The sequence below is a fragment of the Nuphar pumila genome, chromosome 2 (assembly GCF_984573655.1).
Source record: "Nuphar pumila chromosome 2, dmNupPumi1.hap1.1, whole genome shotgun sequence".
NCBI classification, from domain to species: domain Eukaryota; kingdom Viridiplantae; phylum Streptophyta; class Magnoliopsida; order Nymphaeales; family Nymphaeaceae; genus Nuphar; species Nuphar pumila.
Window position 1 is genome coordinate 502240 of NC_143250.1, and position 14845 is coordinate 517084.

Consider the following 14845-nt stretch of genomic DNA (forward strand, 5'->3'; position numbering starts at 1 on the left):
CATATTTTGTTGAATTTACAGAGCCTATTTGGGAAATGCTGAGAGAAGTTGACAGAGATGTACCCATGCTTCATAGAATTTATGAAATGTGGGACAATATGATTGAAAAAGTTCAAAGTATCATTTTTAAACATGAGAAGAAAGATATTGCACTTGATGATTCAGAATTTTACAATCATGTACATTCAGTTTTAGTGAGAAGATGGGATAAAAGCAATACATCTTTGCATTGCATGGCACACTCTCTCAATCCAAAATACTATGCAAAAAAATGGTTGACAGTAGGTGTTGGTCGTGTTTCTCCAAATGAAGATCCTGAGATATCAAGAAATAGAATGATATATTTGGGAAGAGTTTTTAATGATCCTCACATGTTTAAGGTTGTAAATAGTGAGTTTGGCAAGTTTTCTACTGGAAGATTTGATTCTTTAGCAGCACTTGTGGCAAGGGACGAGGAAGATCCCCTTAATTGGTGGGCAACATATGGATCAGAGACACCAAATTTGCAACGTCTTGCAATGAAGTTGTTATCCCAACCTGCTACATCATCTTGTTGTGAAAGAAATTGGAGTACATATGCTCAAATTCACAACATTAAAAGAAACAAACTCACTAGTAAAAGAGCAGAGGATTTGGTATATGTTCACTCAAATCTACGATTAATTTCTCGCAGCACCAAAGAAGAGTATAGGTACTTTTTTTTTCTTTGTATTCAAAGTTTGTATTTAAATATTTCATATTTGTATTCAAAGTTTTAAGTTAGATACTAATATAGTGATTTTTTGATGCAGTTGTGGACCATCCAAGAATTGGGATGTAAATCCAGAAGATTTTGACTTGGAGGGAGAACATAATTTACATACTCTCAACATGGACTACCTCGATCTTGTTCTTCCTTCTAATTCAGACGATGAGGCAGATTTATGATAAGTTTTGTTGTTTATCACACTCACAAGTTTCTTTATGTGTTATATTTTGGTAAGTTTGTGTTGTTAAGAATTGCTTTTTTTTTGCTTTAAAATTTACAATCTTTATGTGTTAATTTATTGTTATATATATAATTATAATATTTAAAATATATATATTTATAATATATATTTTTTAATATATATATAGCCGAGTCCCCGTGTCCAAATTTTTTGGAATTGCGCCGCACCCGTGTCGCACCCGCACCCGCACCCGCACCCATGTGACATAGCATATAACTTTATGTTTGGGTATGGATCTAAATATTTGGTCCAACCCAGTTACTACTTTCGATATATATATATATATATACATGAAGTAGGGCACGACTTCTATTGTGAAGTCCCCCCTTTTACTGCCGCAGCTCTCTCTCTCTCTCTCTCTCACGCCTCACTCTCACGTTCTTCATAGGGCCATTCTAACATTAATGCTAAGTTAGAATTATGGAGACAGACATTGGAAGAAAGAGGTTTTAAGTTGAGTAAGAGTAAGACAAAATATATGGAATGTCGGTTTAGTAAGCAACGAAGTATTGATGTGAGTGTAGTGAAGCTTGGTGAGCAAGAAATATCGGTGGATGATTGTTTCAAATATTTGGGATCTATCATTCAGAAGTATGGAGAAATTGATGGAGATGTAAATCATAGGATAAAGGTTGGGTGGATGAAATGGAAAAGTGCAACTGGAGTGTTGTGCGATCGTAGAATGCCATTGCGGTTGAAGGGAAAGTTTTATACGACGACTATTAGGCCCGCTTTACTATATGGTACGGAATGTTGGGCTGCCAAGAGACATCATATTCAAAAAATGAGTGTAGCTGAGATGTGTATGCTTAGATGGATGTGTGAAAATACAATAAAAGATAAGATTCAGAACGAGGAGATACGTAAGAAGGTAGGCGTTGCACCCATTGAAAATAAGATGAGAGAGAATCGTTTACGGTGGTTTGGACATATTCGACGAAGGTCTAATGATGCTCCAGTTAGAAGGATGGAGAAATGGAAAAATATATTAGTTAAAAGAGGTCGGGGTAGGCCTAGGAAGACTTGGATGGAGACGATAGGAAAGGATATGAATGCTTTGAACCTCACCGAGGACATGGCATTGGATAGAAATGATTGGAGGAGAAGGATTCATGTGGAAGACCCAGAATGATTTTCTTTGTCGGTTCATATCGCCGACCCCAATTGTTTTGGGATGAGGGCGTAGTTGTTGTTGTTGTTGTATGTATCCCAGTCTTCTGATTATTTTTATATTTACAGTTATGCATAAATAGTTTTCTATGGATGAATTTGTTTGTGTTTAATGTCAAAATTTCCTTTTCTTATTTGTTTTCATTTTGGGATTGGATGGTGGGTCTATAATGGTTCATTTGCTAGTTTGTGAATAAAATTCTTTGCCCTTTGTTTTTTTAATTTTAAATTTCTAATTTTATGTCCTGTGTTTTGAATATTTATGGAAGAAAAGTATGTCCTTTTCAACTAAAATCAAATTCTTGTACTTAGTTTTTTCTATGGCTCACAGATTCAACTAATTCGTATTGAGCTACGAGTGCCAGAATATGGATGGACTACTCAGAAGGTTTTCCATCTTATGAACTTCATTGTAAATGGACGTAAGTTACAACTAAACCTTGTTTTCTTCCTTTCCTGATATATCTTTTTCCATTCTCTTATTTTTTTTTATGCATTGTTGTAGTCCGTGCCATCGTATTTGGATTTCACAAGCAAGTGTTTTTGTTCAAGCCAAAGGTGAGTTCATATCCTGTGGAGAAAATGCATCTATTGTTGCTATTGGTCATTGGTTGTCCTATTAGGTTCCTGTTTTCTTCATTGACTGTCCCTTCATTTTTGCCCTTCAGCCCTTAAAAAGTTGTATTTTCATGGTTTTAGAACCCTTTAGTTGCCTCTGATTTGTATTTTCTGAGTTGACACAACAACTTAAAGTACCTATGGCATCAATGTATACTCCAATACAATCTGGAATTGCCCCATTCTCTAAATCTGGGAAAGCTTCTGGGATCAGTGATCATAGGTTCTGTCTGTTTCATGCCCATTGAACTTCCGTATGGTTATGATCTTGTGCTTGCTTTCCTTTTTATATGTGCAACTGGGTGCAGTTAACTTTGTAATCCTCACTCACTGGCTTCATTTCATCTTCATGGGGAGTTCCCTTATTACTGAGTACTGGTCAGTCAAAAAGAGAACTTTTTGGATCATGTGTCATGTGTGTTAAATTGTAGTGTAAATTCATATTGTGCATACATTTTGTATACTATGTACGTACTAGCCAGTGTCATTTTTGTCATTTTAATTTTGTAGTGGGGTACTTTAATCTTTTTAACCGTTTTCCAGTTTCTGGCCTTATAAAATCATGTACTGGGCCATTTTCTTCCATTATTGGGTCTTATGAGACAAAGAGGGATAAAGTTTTGTAGCATATATACTTGACAAATGTGACAAAGAAACCCTAATCGGTGTCACATTTGCTTCCCAAGTTCCCATGTTTTTTCTTCTTGCTGCAGCTTCAGTAATGTGGTTGTGTTTCACGTACTCCTGCAGCCTCAATCTTGGTTTGTATCGTTTGCTGGTCTAGCAGTCCATGCTTCTCCAATTTTTTCTAATAGAAATTGTCAGTTCAGTCCCATTGAAGAAATGCATTTGATGAGTTTTACCATGTCTAACATGATGTTTTTATTACTGCTTATGTAGCACAGGTCTTTCTTTTAGTTCTGTTGGATCTCCCGGGGCTTTTGTTCTTCTCTACATACACACTGCTTGTCCTATTTTGGGCAGAGATCTATCATCAGGTGGGAGGAAAATCTGGCTTCTGTTTTCATGGTTGAGTTGTGAAATAGTTTTTAATAAGTTCCTTCTCTGTTTAGAAGGGTTTTCAACTGACTTAACTGCATTCATATGGAAAGAAATGTTGAAATTTCCATTTAGAGACATACCTTTTGCCTATAATTCAAGAAAGAGACCTCTGTTTTCTGAATTTCTCGATACAGATCTAAGTTTTTCTGATAATTGTCAAATAAGGACCTCATGTGACCTATCATTATCCTCAACCAATTAAATCAGAGTTAAATATTTTAAAATGCTGAAAATGACTTCACTTCTTTTTCTTCACTGTTTCATCATGCATTTAAAAGACAATCATGTGTTTTAAGGTAACATAGGGATTTTACAAAACTCTAAAAGTCCCCACCAGTTTGTTTGAGGGAGGTCAACCCGAGGTCCTTAGGTGACACTTTGTGGAAAACCTTAGTTATGGATTTGGGATTTACAAAAGATTGGTGCCTGATGTGGAATATCAGATAAAAGGTGGTCTGAAACAGTGTTTAAAAACATGCCGAGTCAACTTGTTGACTCGGTTCGGATGGTCCATTTACTGGGTCAACCCAGTGGGCAGACTCTTCTAGAGCAAAAACTTGTCCAGACTCAGTCAAGACTCATCAAGTTGACTCGGTTGGCTTGGTTCGGATCACCCATTTACTGGGTCAACCCAGTGTGCAGACTCTTCTAGAGCAAAAACTCATCCAGACTCGGTTGACTCTTCTAGAGCAAAATTATTGAAGATTTTAAAGTTCAATGCTTGTTTTGTGTTTTTTTATTCATTGATATTGTTAGTAACTTAGTTACATGATTCGTGTCATATAATCTATAGTTAACACACTAATTTGTTGTTCGGTACTTCAGTTTCTTGTTAGTAAATGGCTAGTTGTGGTGGTTTAGTTGTAACTTAACATGATTTTTTTGACTTATTTAGTGATTTTAGAAGTAATAATGGACTTTTGTTGTTGTTGTTTTGCATTTATTTGATTACTATTACATTATTTTTATATAAAATCAAAAGTTAACAAACCCAGACGAGTGACTGAGTTGACCCGCCTGAGTCACAAGTAACTATTGAACGAGCCGATTCCCGAGTCACTGGGTTTTTGAATCATGCTCTGAATCAGGAAATTTACCAAAGAAATAAAATATTTGTTTGGCCCCTCACTTTGTTCCATTAATGACAGGCACGAAGTCTACCGACAGACAAGCTTCGGGCTGTTTATTTGGCAACTAATGGTGGAATATATTTTATACAGGTTTGCATGTTAATGACCTAAGCTCATCATATAACTTAAAATAGACATGTTTTTTCTTTATGATACAGGCAGAAACACTTTTGCTATTTATCGTCTCTCTTTCATTTTGCCAATATATCAACCTACACCAAGCATCTGGTTACTAGTCTCTTAATTGGTTTTATATTTGAACTAGCCACCGTTTATTCTCTTGATTTATGTCATTTTTCATGGTTGTTATAAAACAGTGAAATGACATCATCCTATCAAACATTTGTTTTTTTGAGAGTTGCAAACAAGTCTTGTTCATTATGCTAAGTTCTTTTGTTTAACTTGCTTAAATTGGACAATATCTTTGCATCAGGTCTGCATCTGGATATACCTCTGGATTAATGATAATGCTGTTGTAGAATCAATTGGGAAGCTGTTCATAGCAGGTTCGTGTGCTTTGTGGTTTATATCAAAGTATAAAAAGCATGAATTTAGTTACACATCTGCATGAGTCCAGTGGACTAGTGCAATAAGTATCATTCAAGGCCCATGTTTTTTAATAAAGGATGGAATTTGTTGCCTAGCCCTTGCATGAGAGCACCACCCAAGCATCTGAATGAATCTGAAAGGACGAGCCCTCAGATGTTGGATTCTGACCTGTTGTCACGTGCAAGTCATCTCTAAGCACCAGTCAACTTGGTGGGTGTTTTGACCAAGTGTTTGCCCTCTTATTTCTTGGTGGATGTTTTAACTAAGAGTTCATACTCTGTTATCTCATCTTATGTGATGGCGAAGAAAGTGTCTTTCCTTTCCTCATGTTTTATTACCCTCTGTAATGAGTGCTTACAATGGGTTTTTTCTTGCTCTTTTGCTGCTTCTATTCATACATATTTGAAATTTTTTGTTGCTTGCCTGTGGGTTACTTTTTGGTTGATATATACTTCAAAATTTTCTTTTTCAGTCGTATCATTTGTTGCTGCTCTGGGCTTTCTACTTTATGGAGGAAGGTAACATATTCTGCATTCTCCGTGAGAGTCACAGACCTGATATGTTCTCTTTTTCAAATTTTTAAGTGAGAACAGTTTGCTATTATTGGTAAAATGCTTTTTTTCACCTTGCTTCATCTTACACTGTGTATATGGCAGGCTATTTATGATGCTGAGACGCTTCCCTATTGAATCAAAGGGACGCCGAAAGAAGCTTCATGAGGTATGCGTGCTTCCCTCAATAGTCTTTGACCTGCTAATGTAGCCATCTGAGACCACTCTGTACCATTTCATATTCATGTATCATGTAAACTTCCCATTCTGATGCTCTTCTCAAATGATTTATGCTAATAATGACACTGAAATCTACCAACCTTTGATCCTAAAAATGCTTGAAATCTTTTGATGTGTCGAAAAAATGGGGGTTCAGACACAAACTGAGATGAAGTATTCTTGAAATAACAGCAGCAGTCCTACTTTTGGATGTGATAATGCATGAAATGTGATCATAAAACATTATTAGCTTGGGATGTTTGAAAGTGTGGAGCATTGGTGGCACAAAAAGGGTAATGAGAAGGCAAACAGACCCTAAAGTTAAAGCATCAATTTGCATTATGAAAGCCCCTGATTCACACTAAATTCCCAAAATGGATGCAAGAAACTACTGTTCCAACGGATTAGTTTGCAAGAGTGTTGGAAAAGATCCTAGAAACTGGTGTCCCTTCAAGCACATTATTTTATGTACTCTTGAAATTACTGAACTACACTCTGGTGTGGAAAACCAGTTTGATGAATTTCACCTTCACCACCATTAACATTGTTTCAGGAGACTTAACATAATTCATTTTTATCCTTCATTTAGCCTAATTTTTGTGTTTTTCTTGATATGTGGAACTATAGAGGATCACTAGTTTCTGCAAACTGGAAGACAAGGTACTTTGGTTATTATCTGGATGTTATACAACACCTCGTTTCCATGGACGAAGCAAAATTGTGCCCTTGCCAGGTAGAAGTATAGTGTTATTGTTTGACAACTAAAGGTTCCAATATGTCGTAGCTTGTTCTACTTTCATATCTTGTTTCTGTATGAATGTGCAATTCCTTCTTTCTTGCATCAGTTGGCATTGCACCTGCACTAGAGAAGCAAATGGGTTGGATCCAGATCAACTAAATACATAGAAAAATCGGATTCAGATCGGGTCGGAACAGCCAAAAATCATAAAATGCCCATACTGAATCCGGTCCATTTGCATCCCTAACCCGTACCCATATCCTTTTGCGTTAAACAGTTTATGCTTATTGGGTCATATACCATTCGAACTTTCATAAATTTTCTGTAGTTAATACAAATTGGTTGCTTGTTCAGTTGGTTTGACGACTTCTTGATATGCACCTGTATAAATGAATAAGTTGGTTTTTTTTGTCATGTTGCGAAATGGCTCTGATATCTGCATTTTGTTATTGATTGATTTCTATGTTATGCTTTGCATATTGATGAAAATTGTTTCTTTGCTACAGGTTGGCTCCGTTACAGCTATATGCTGTGCCTGCTTTCTCATAAGATGCTTTGTGGTGAGTTCATGGTATTTGAAGCTTTGGATGCTTTACTATAGATCAGTGCCTGAATATGTGCTTGTATTAAAGTTTTTAAGATCAAGCGTGCATTTGAAATTCTGGTCCTTCCTGAAATCGACTGTTTTGCAGGTTGCTTTGTCTGCATTTGATTCTGGTGCATCCCTCGATGTTTTGGATCATCCAATTCTCAATCTGATTTATTATATGGTAGGTGTTCTCTTGCTCCTACGGTATCTGGGTTATGCTGTTTCACTGATTTTTTACATTTTTGTGTGTATTAGTTGACGGAGGTCATGCCTTCTGCACTTGTTCTTTATATCCTTCGGAAGTTGCCCCCTAAAAGGATATCTGGGCAATACCATCCAATTCATTAAATGATCAAGCTGTCAAACCTTCCGGGAGGTTCTTGTTTTCAACTGTGCAGTGAGCATCATGGTTGTTTGAATCCGAGGCTAAAGCGGCACTTAATCTGAAGCAGATTGAGAGAACAATCGTGTATGAATGTGTGGTCTTAAGGATGCTTTGTCACAGCAGCTTTCAGCATCCTTTTGGTTGGTGCTGCTCTGTTGTTTTCTTGGGTGGTCTTTGATCTGTTATGAGTCTCTCTCTCTCCGGGTTTATGGGTGGAAAAAAATTGTATGTCCTGCGATTCATTGATTTTGGTAGGCACGTGAGACTTTGAGCTCTTGTTATGGCTGATGAGGAACTGGCTTGTATAATTTTGCTGACTGACTCATGTTTATATTGGATATAAAATGATGCATTGCCCTTGTTCCCTTGCGACTTACAGTGTACAGTTGCGCTTAGAGTCTGTTTTGCTTTTGTTGAGTCTGATGTAAGCTGCCCGGTTCAGGTGAATTAATACCCCGAAGGGGCAGCCCGTATACTTGAACTGTAATAGCCTGCGGGCAAAATTGTGAATGAATCAAATGCGTTGAGCTTTCTTTTGTTCACCCTCGTTGTGATTGCTTCTTGTGATTGCAACTTCTCTCCCTCTATTCTCTCTTGCTCTCTTGCACTCTGATCATAAGCTTCCGCGACCGGCAAGCGAGCTGACGAGTAGGCTTGCGGCGGTAAGGAAGGACCGTCGCGCCGCGCTGGCCCATTGAAGGAAATAGGCCCGTGACAAGTGGTACCAGAGCCCGTTCTCGTGTTGGGGAAGGGACTCCGGAGTCGGTGTCGACAGACACGCCGACAGGCTGCGATTTGTGAGCAAGACATCGTGGCGCCTTATCAACACTTGCGCAACACCAGAGGCAAGGCAGTTGCCGAAGCTGAGGAGATGGGTTCACCTCAGGGCCAAGAAGAGTTGGCTGCAACTGTTAATAAGCTGGTGGAAGATGTGACTTCGCATGATGAAGCGATTTCACGTGCATGTGATTCATTCAATGGATTGAATGATGTGGTGGCGAGCCTGCAAGAGCAGGTGAACTTACTAATGGGGCAGGTCACTTCGTTGACGACTACAGTGGCCGATCTTGAGTTGAGAAACCGTACGTTACAGCGGACGGTGACCCTGAATGGCGGAAATGGTGAGAGATCGTCAAGGATTGATGTACCTAGACCCGCAAAATTCAATGGTTCTCGCGACAGCAAGGCCATTGAGAACTTCTTGTTCCAAGTAGAAGACTACTTGGATATCCAAAATGTGACCCTTGAAGATCTGAGGATCAAGGCTGCAACGGCCTTACTTGATGGTGATGCTATCGCTTGGTGGAGGCGGAAGCGCAATGACATGGAGAGGGGTCAATGTGTGATAGACACTTTTGACGACTTCAAAGTAGAGTTGCGCAACTACTTCATGCCAAGAAATGCGCAGAGACAGGCTTACCGGATGGTTCGTGAACTCAAACATACTGGTTCGTTGCAAGACTATGTCCGAACGTTCCAGAAGCTTATGCTGGAGATACCTAACATGCCAGAAGACGACATGCTCAACTGGTTCATTGTGGGACTTCAACCATGGGCACAGTCCGAAGTGGAAAGGAGCAACCCCCGTATTTTGGAGGATGCATATGTGGCGGCGGAGCGCTTAGTTGATACTCAGCGCAAACCTTTCACCCCATCAACCAAAGTTGGGAAGAAGCCTGACCACGGAGGCAAGAAGGATGAGCAGCGCAACGATAAAGGTGAGGCGTCGACACGCCATCAACCCGAAAAGAAACAGAACTACACGAAGCATAACAACAGCAACAAGGGTGCGGTTGTGACATGTTGGTTCTGTGGTGATAGACATATCGCCCGGCAATGCCCAAAGCGCCTTGTAAAGGACGACGGGCAAGCCAATGCTGCACAGGAAGAATGCAGCGATACTGAAGGCAGTGACGCTGAGACCATGCAACCGAGGATAGGCGCCATGCGATCGATTAACGCAGCTAGAAGTTGCGCAGCTAAGAACATGCAGGTCAGTAAGGAACTTATGTACGTAGAAGTCATCATGAATGGAAAGTCTACTTCGGCAATGGTAGACTCCGGGGCCACACACAACTTTGTCTCGCGGGAAGAGGCAGAGCGGTTGGGCTTGAAAACTGGGCCAAAGCAGAGGACTATCAAAACAGTAAACTCTGAGGCCAAGCCCATTCTTGGTGAAGCAAGAGATGTGGCTACTCAAGTGGGGAGTTGGGTCGGCAAAGCCAATTTCTCTGTGGTGCCCCTGGACGATTTCAAGGTGATTCTGGGTATGGAGTTTCTGCGAAGCCAGAATGTGATGATGCTGCCAAAGTTTAACACGTTGACGATCATGGGATCGGACTTGTCCCACACAGTGCAGTGCCTTACGCAGAAAGGCAAGTCTTCAGTGTTATCAGCAATGCAACTGAAGAAGGGTGTCAAGCATGGGGAGCAGACATTCCTAGTTGCAGTGCGTGCAGATGAAGGGAAGGTAGAAGCAGCAGTGCCGCCGACCCTAGCCCCTCTATTGGAGGAGTTTCGGGGGGTGATGCCTCCGGAATTGCCAAAGCGTCTTCCGCCAAGACGCGAGGTCGACCACAAGATTGAGTTGACCCCGGGAGCAAAGCCTCCCGCAATGGTTCCATACCGTATGGGGCCAGCAGAGTTGAAGGAGCTGCGCAGGCAGCTAGACGAGATGTTGGACGCAGGCATTGTTCGTCCATCAAAAGCCCCATTTGGTGCCCCGGTCCTTTTTCAGATGAAACATGATGGCTCTAAACGGTTATGTGTGGATTACCGGGCCTTGAACAAGGTCACGGTGAAGAACAAGTACCCATTGCCATTGATAGCAGACTTGTTCGATCAGCTAGGCAGTGCCCGTATCTTTTCCAAGCTAGATCTGCGATCGGGTTACTGGCAGGTGAGGATTGCTGAAGGTGATGAGCCGAAAACAACTTGTGTCACCCGCTATGGTGCTTACGAATTTCTAGTAATGCCATTCGGGTTGACAAATGCTCCAGCCACATTCACGACTTTAATGAACCAGATTTTCTACCCTTACTTAGACAAGTTTGTGGTAGTCTATCTGGATGATATCGTGATCTACAGCAGTAACATGGAGGAACATGTCGGGCACTTGCGAACAGTGTTTCAGGTGCTGAAGGAGAATGACCTCTGTGTTAAACGAGAGAAGTGTCTCTTCGGGCAGGAGGAGATCAGCTTCCTTGGCCACGTTGTGGGGCGTGGTGTGCTGCGTATGGATGGGCAGAAGATAAGGGCCATCCAGGAATGGGTTCCGCCAAGCAAAGTGCCAGAATTGCGGTCATTCCTCGGCTTGGCAAATTATTATCGGCGTTTCATCGAAGGTTATTCCCTAATTGCTGCGCCCCTCACAGATTTGTTAAAGAAAAATCGGGTATGGCTCTGGACAGGAGCGTGCCAAGATGCCTTCGAGGGCTTGAAGAAAGCCTTAGTGAGAGAGCCAGTACTGCGACTGCCTGATCATTCGAGACCCTTCGAAGTCCACACTGATGCCTCAGACTTTGCCATTGGCGGAGTTATTATGCAAGACGGGCATCCGATCGCATATGAGAGTCGTAAGCTGAAGGATGCAGAGAGGCGGTACACAGTGCACGAACGTGAGATGACCGCCATTGTGTATTGCCTCAGGACCTGGCGGCACTACCTTTTGGGTGCCGAGTTCGTCGTCAAGACGGACAATGTGGCCACGAGCTATTTTCAGACGCAAAAGAAGCTGACGCCCAAGCAAGCTCGATGGCAGATGTTTTTGGCTGAGTTCGACTTTGCCTTAGAGTACAAGGTTGGAAAGACCAATGTTGTGGCGGATGCCCTGAGCCGTAGGGCTGAACTGGCAGCTGCGCGTGCGGAGTCTTCTGAAGTGCATTTGGAGGGTGCACTGCTGAGCCGCATCCGCGAGGGTACGCAGCAGGATCCGACCGCACAACACCTTGTTTCTCTAGCGCAGGCAGGGAAGACTCGGCGATTTTGGCTACAAGATGGCCTCCTCATAACAAAAGGGGGACGCATCTTTGTACCACGGTGGGGAAGCCTTCGCCGAGAGCTACTCAAGGAGTGCCATGATACACTATGGGCCGGCCATCCTGGTCAGGAGCGGACCTTAGCACTCCTTGAGCGCGGCTACTATTGGCCGCAGATGAGAGACGACGTTGAGGGGTATGTGCGGACATGCCTCATCTGCCAGCAGGATAAGGGGACAAATCAGAAGGCTGCCGGTCTCCTTGAGCCTCTACCAATTCCAGAACGTCCATGGGATAGCATCTCCATGGACTTTATTGTTAGTCTGCCAAAGGTAGAGGGCCTCAGTTCTATTCTAGTTGTGGTGGATCGTTTTTCAAAGTATGCCACCTTCATCCCGGCTTCTAAGGAGTGCCCTGCAGAGAAGACTGCAGAGTTGTTCGTAAAGCATGTGGTGAAGCACTGGGGCATACCAAAGATCATTGTGAGTGATCGTGATGCTCGCTTCACGGGCAAGTTCTGGCGTGAAGTATTTCGGCTACTGGGCTCTGAGTTGCTGTTTTCAACTAGCTTTCATCCGCAGACAGATGGGCAGACAGAGCGCATCAACGGGATCCTGGAGCAGTACCTTAGGCACTTTGTTAGTGCCAATCAGAAAAATTGGGTGAAGCTCCTTGATGTGGCACAGTTTTGTTATAATCTGCAGAAGAGCGAGTCTTCAGGCCACAGTCCGTTCGAGATAGCCACGGGGCAGCAGCCACTGACCCCGCACACTCTTGCCACACAGGAAAAGGGAAGGCCATCATTCGCCTATCAGTTTGTTCGCGACTGGCACGAGCAAAATGAGTTAGCGAAGGCATTCTTACACAAAGCGGCAAAGAGAATGAAGAAGTGGGCAGACAAACACCGTCGGCCCGCAGGGTTCCAAGTTGGGGACCAAGTGTTGGTGAAGTTATATCCTGGTCGCACAGGCATCTTCCGCGGGCGGCACCGCGGACTACTCAGAAAGTATGAGGGACCCTTCACCATCACAAAGAAGGTGGGCAAGCTAGCCTATAAGCTGGAGTTGCCCCCAGACTTCAAGGTGCACCCGGTGTTCCACGTGTGCAACCTCAAGCAGTTCCATCCAGATGATGGAGACCCGGAACGCAATGTGCCGCAACGCGCTCCCATCATGCAGAGGGCCCCGGCAGCACAACGGGCCGAAAAGCACCTCAGTCAGATCCTTCGCCACAAGGTCAACTACTTGGGGCAAGCGAAGAAATACTTGGTGCAGTGGGAGGAAACAGCGGAACCAACGTGGGAGCCTGCATTTCGAATGAACAGCCGCTACCCGGCTGAAGTCAGGGCTTACCACGAAACAGATGGCGCCGAGGACGGCGCATGATTTGAAGGGGGGAGCATGTTCCCTTGCGACTTACAGTGTACAGTTGCGCTTAGAGTCTGTTTTGCTTTTGTTGAGTCTGATGTAAGCTGCCCGGTTCAGGTGAATTAATACCCCGAAGGGGCAGCCCGTATACTTGAACTGTAATAGCCTGCGGGCAAAATTGTGAATGAATCAAATGCGTTGAGCTTTCTTTTGTTCACCCTCGTTGTGATTGCTTCTTGTGATTGCAACTTCTCTCCCTCTATTCTCTCTTGCTCTCTTGCACTCTGATCATAAGCTTCCGCGACCGGCAAGCGAGCTGACGAGTAGGCTTGCGGCGGTAAGGAAGGACCGTCGCGCCGCGCTGGCCCATTGAAGGAAATAGGCCCGTGACAGCCCTATATTAGTCTATTAGATCGACTAGAGCTACAACGATCATGTAATCTTGACCTGCCAGAGTCTCATGATGGTGATAATGCAAAATTATAGTTGGCAAAGTTGGTAACATCTCGTAAGGAAAGATCTTGTAATAAAATAAAATATTTGTAACATACAGGGCCTTATTTTTTGCTAATTTCATTCGGCTCAACAAATTTGATACCGTGGCTACTGTAGAATCCAAACTAGACTCCGTTGGTCTGCAATTTGTTCACAGTTTGTAGCGCAATTGTGGCGGTTTTCAATACAAACCGGCCATGATAACGAAAGGTGGTATTCTCGTGGTGTGGCGACCTGGCTTGTCGGCTTGGTTGGAATCTGTGGGTGAATTCCATCTGGCGATTCGATTTCAAAACTTAGGCCATGATTGGCAACCGCAACTGCTTGGTGGATTTGCATCTATGCGGTGAACCTTGTTCCTAGTCCAACAAACACTCCGACTTGATTTTGTTCTACTTACCGAACACATCTTGGATGTCTTCCATGATATCCCCAGGCTCATCCTATTGAGAACTGAAAATGGAGTAGTGAGGATTGCCCCAACTGCTGAATTGAATGTTGTCCGACGAAAGAATGAACAGTTGGAGTGGCAGTTGAGGACTGCCCCAGCTGGCGGTGTTGCGACATACGTGGATAGACCACGTTACAGGTTACCTGAGCCCGCAAAGTATAAAGGCATGCAGGATTAAAAGGATCTCGAGAATTTTATCTACGAGATGGATCAGTTTTTAGAAGCTGTGAGGATAGAGGAGGACACAGATAGGCTGCAGACCGCAACAATGTACTTTGTGGATGAAACGACTCTCTGGTGGAGACGTCGCTTGGGTGATGTTCGACGGGGATTGGTTGCTATAGTCTCATGGGAGGATCTCCAAAAGGAATTGCGAGACTACTTTCTACCTAAAAATCAAGATAAAATAGCCCGCAAAAGGTTGTTGGCGTTGAAACAGACAGGGTCAGTGCATGACGATGTCAAGACATTCTCTTCGATAATGCTGGAAGTTGACAGAATGGATGATCAGGATCGGTTGTTCTATTTTGGCAACAGACTCCAAGGATGGGCAA

At 42.7% G+C, this 14845-nt stretch overlaps 1 protein-coding gene across 3 annotated transcripts in view; it reads left to right on the forward strand.

The window, feature by feature from the left end:
• LOC149844360 (tobamovirus multiplication protein 1-like) overlaps window positions 1-8360 on the forward strand; it is a 30386-nt gene extending 22026 nt beyond the window's left edge. The window contains exons 2-12 of one of the 3 annotated variants that reach the window (XR_016430397.1): window positions 2491-2581; window positions 2665-2717; window positions 3683-3775; window positions 4988-5059; window positions 5403-5475; window positions 5991-6036; window positions 6175-6238; window positions 6916-7021; window positions 7534-7587; window positions 7720-7797; window positions 7872-8360. Coding sequence is in view for 2 of the 3 variants with exons in the window: in XM_089997188.1 (XP_089853314.1) it covers window positions 2491-2581; window positions 2665-2717; window positions 3683-3775; window positions 4988-5059; window positions 5403-5475; window positions 5991-6036; window positions 6175-6238; window positions 7534-7587; window positions 7720-7797; window positions 7872-7964 (717 nt within the window). In the remaining variant the exon portion in view is untranslated. Of the gene's footprint in view, window positions 1-2490; window positions 2582-2664; window positions 2718-3682; window positions 3776-4987; window positions 5060-5402; window positions 5476-5990; window positions 6037-6174; window positions 6239-6915; window positions 7107-7533; window positions 7588-7719; window positions 7798-7871 lie in introns of those variants that run through there. The other 2 variants (XM_089997188.1, XM_089997189.1) reach the window with 2 other exon arrangements.
• The last annotated feature ends 6485 nt before the right edge of the window (window positions 8361-14845 follow it).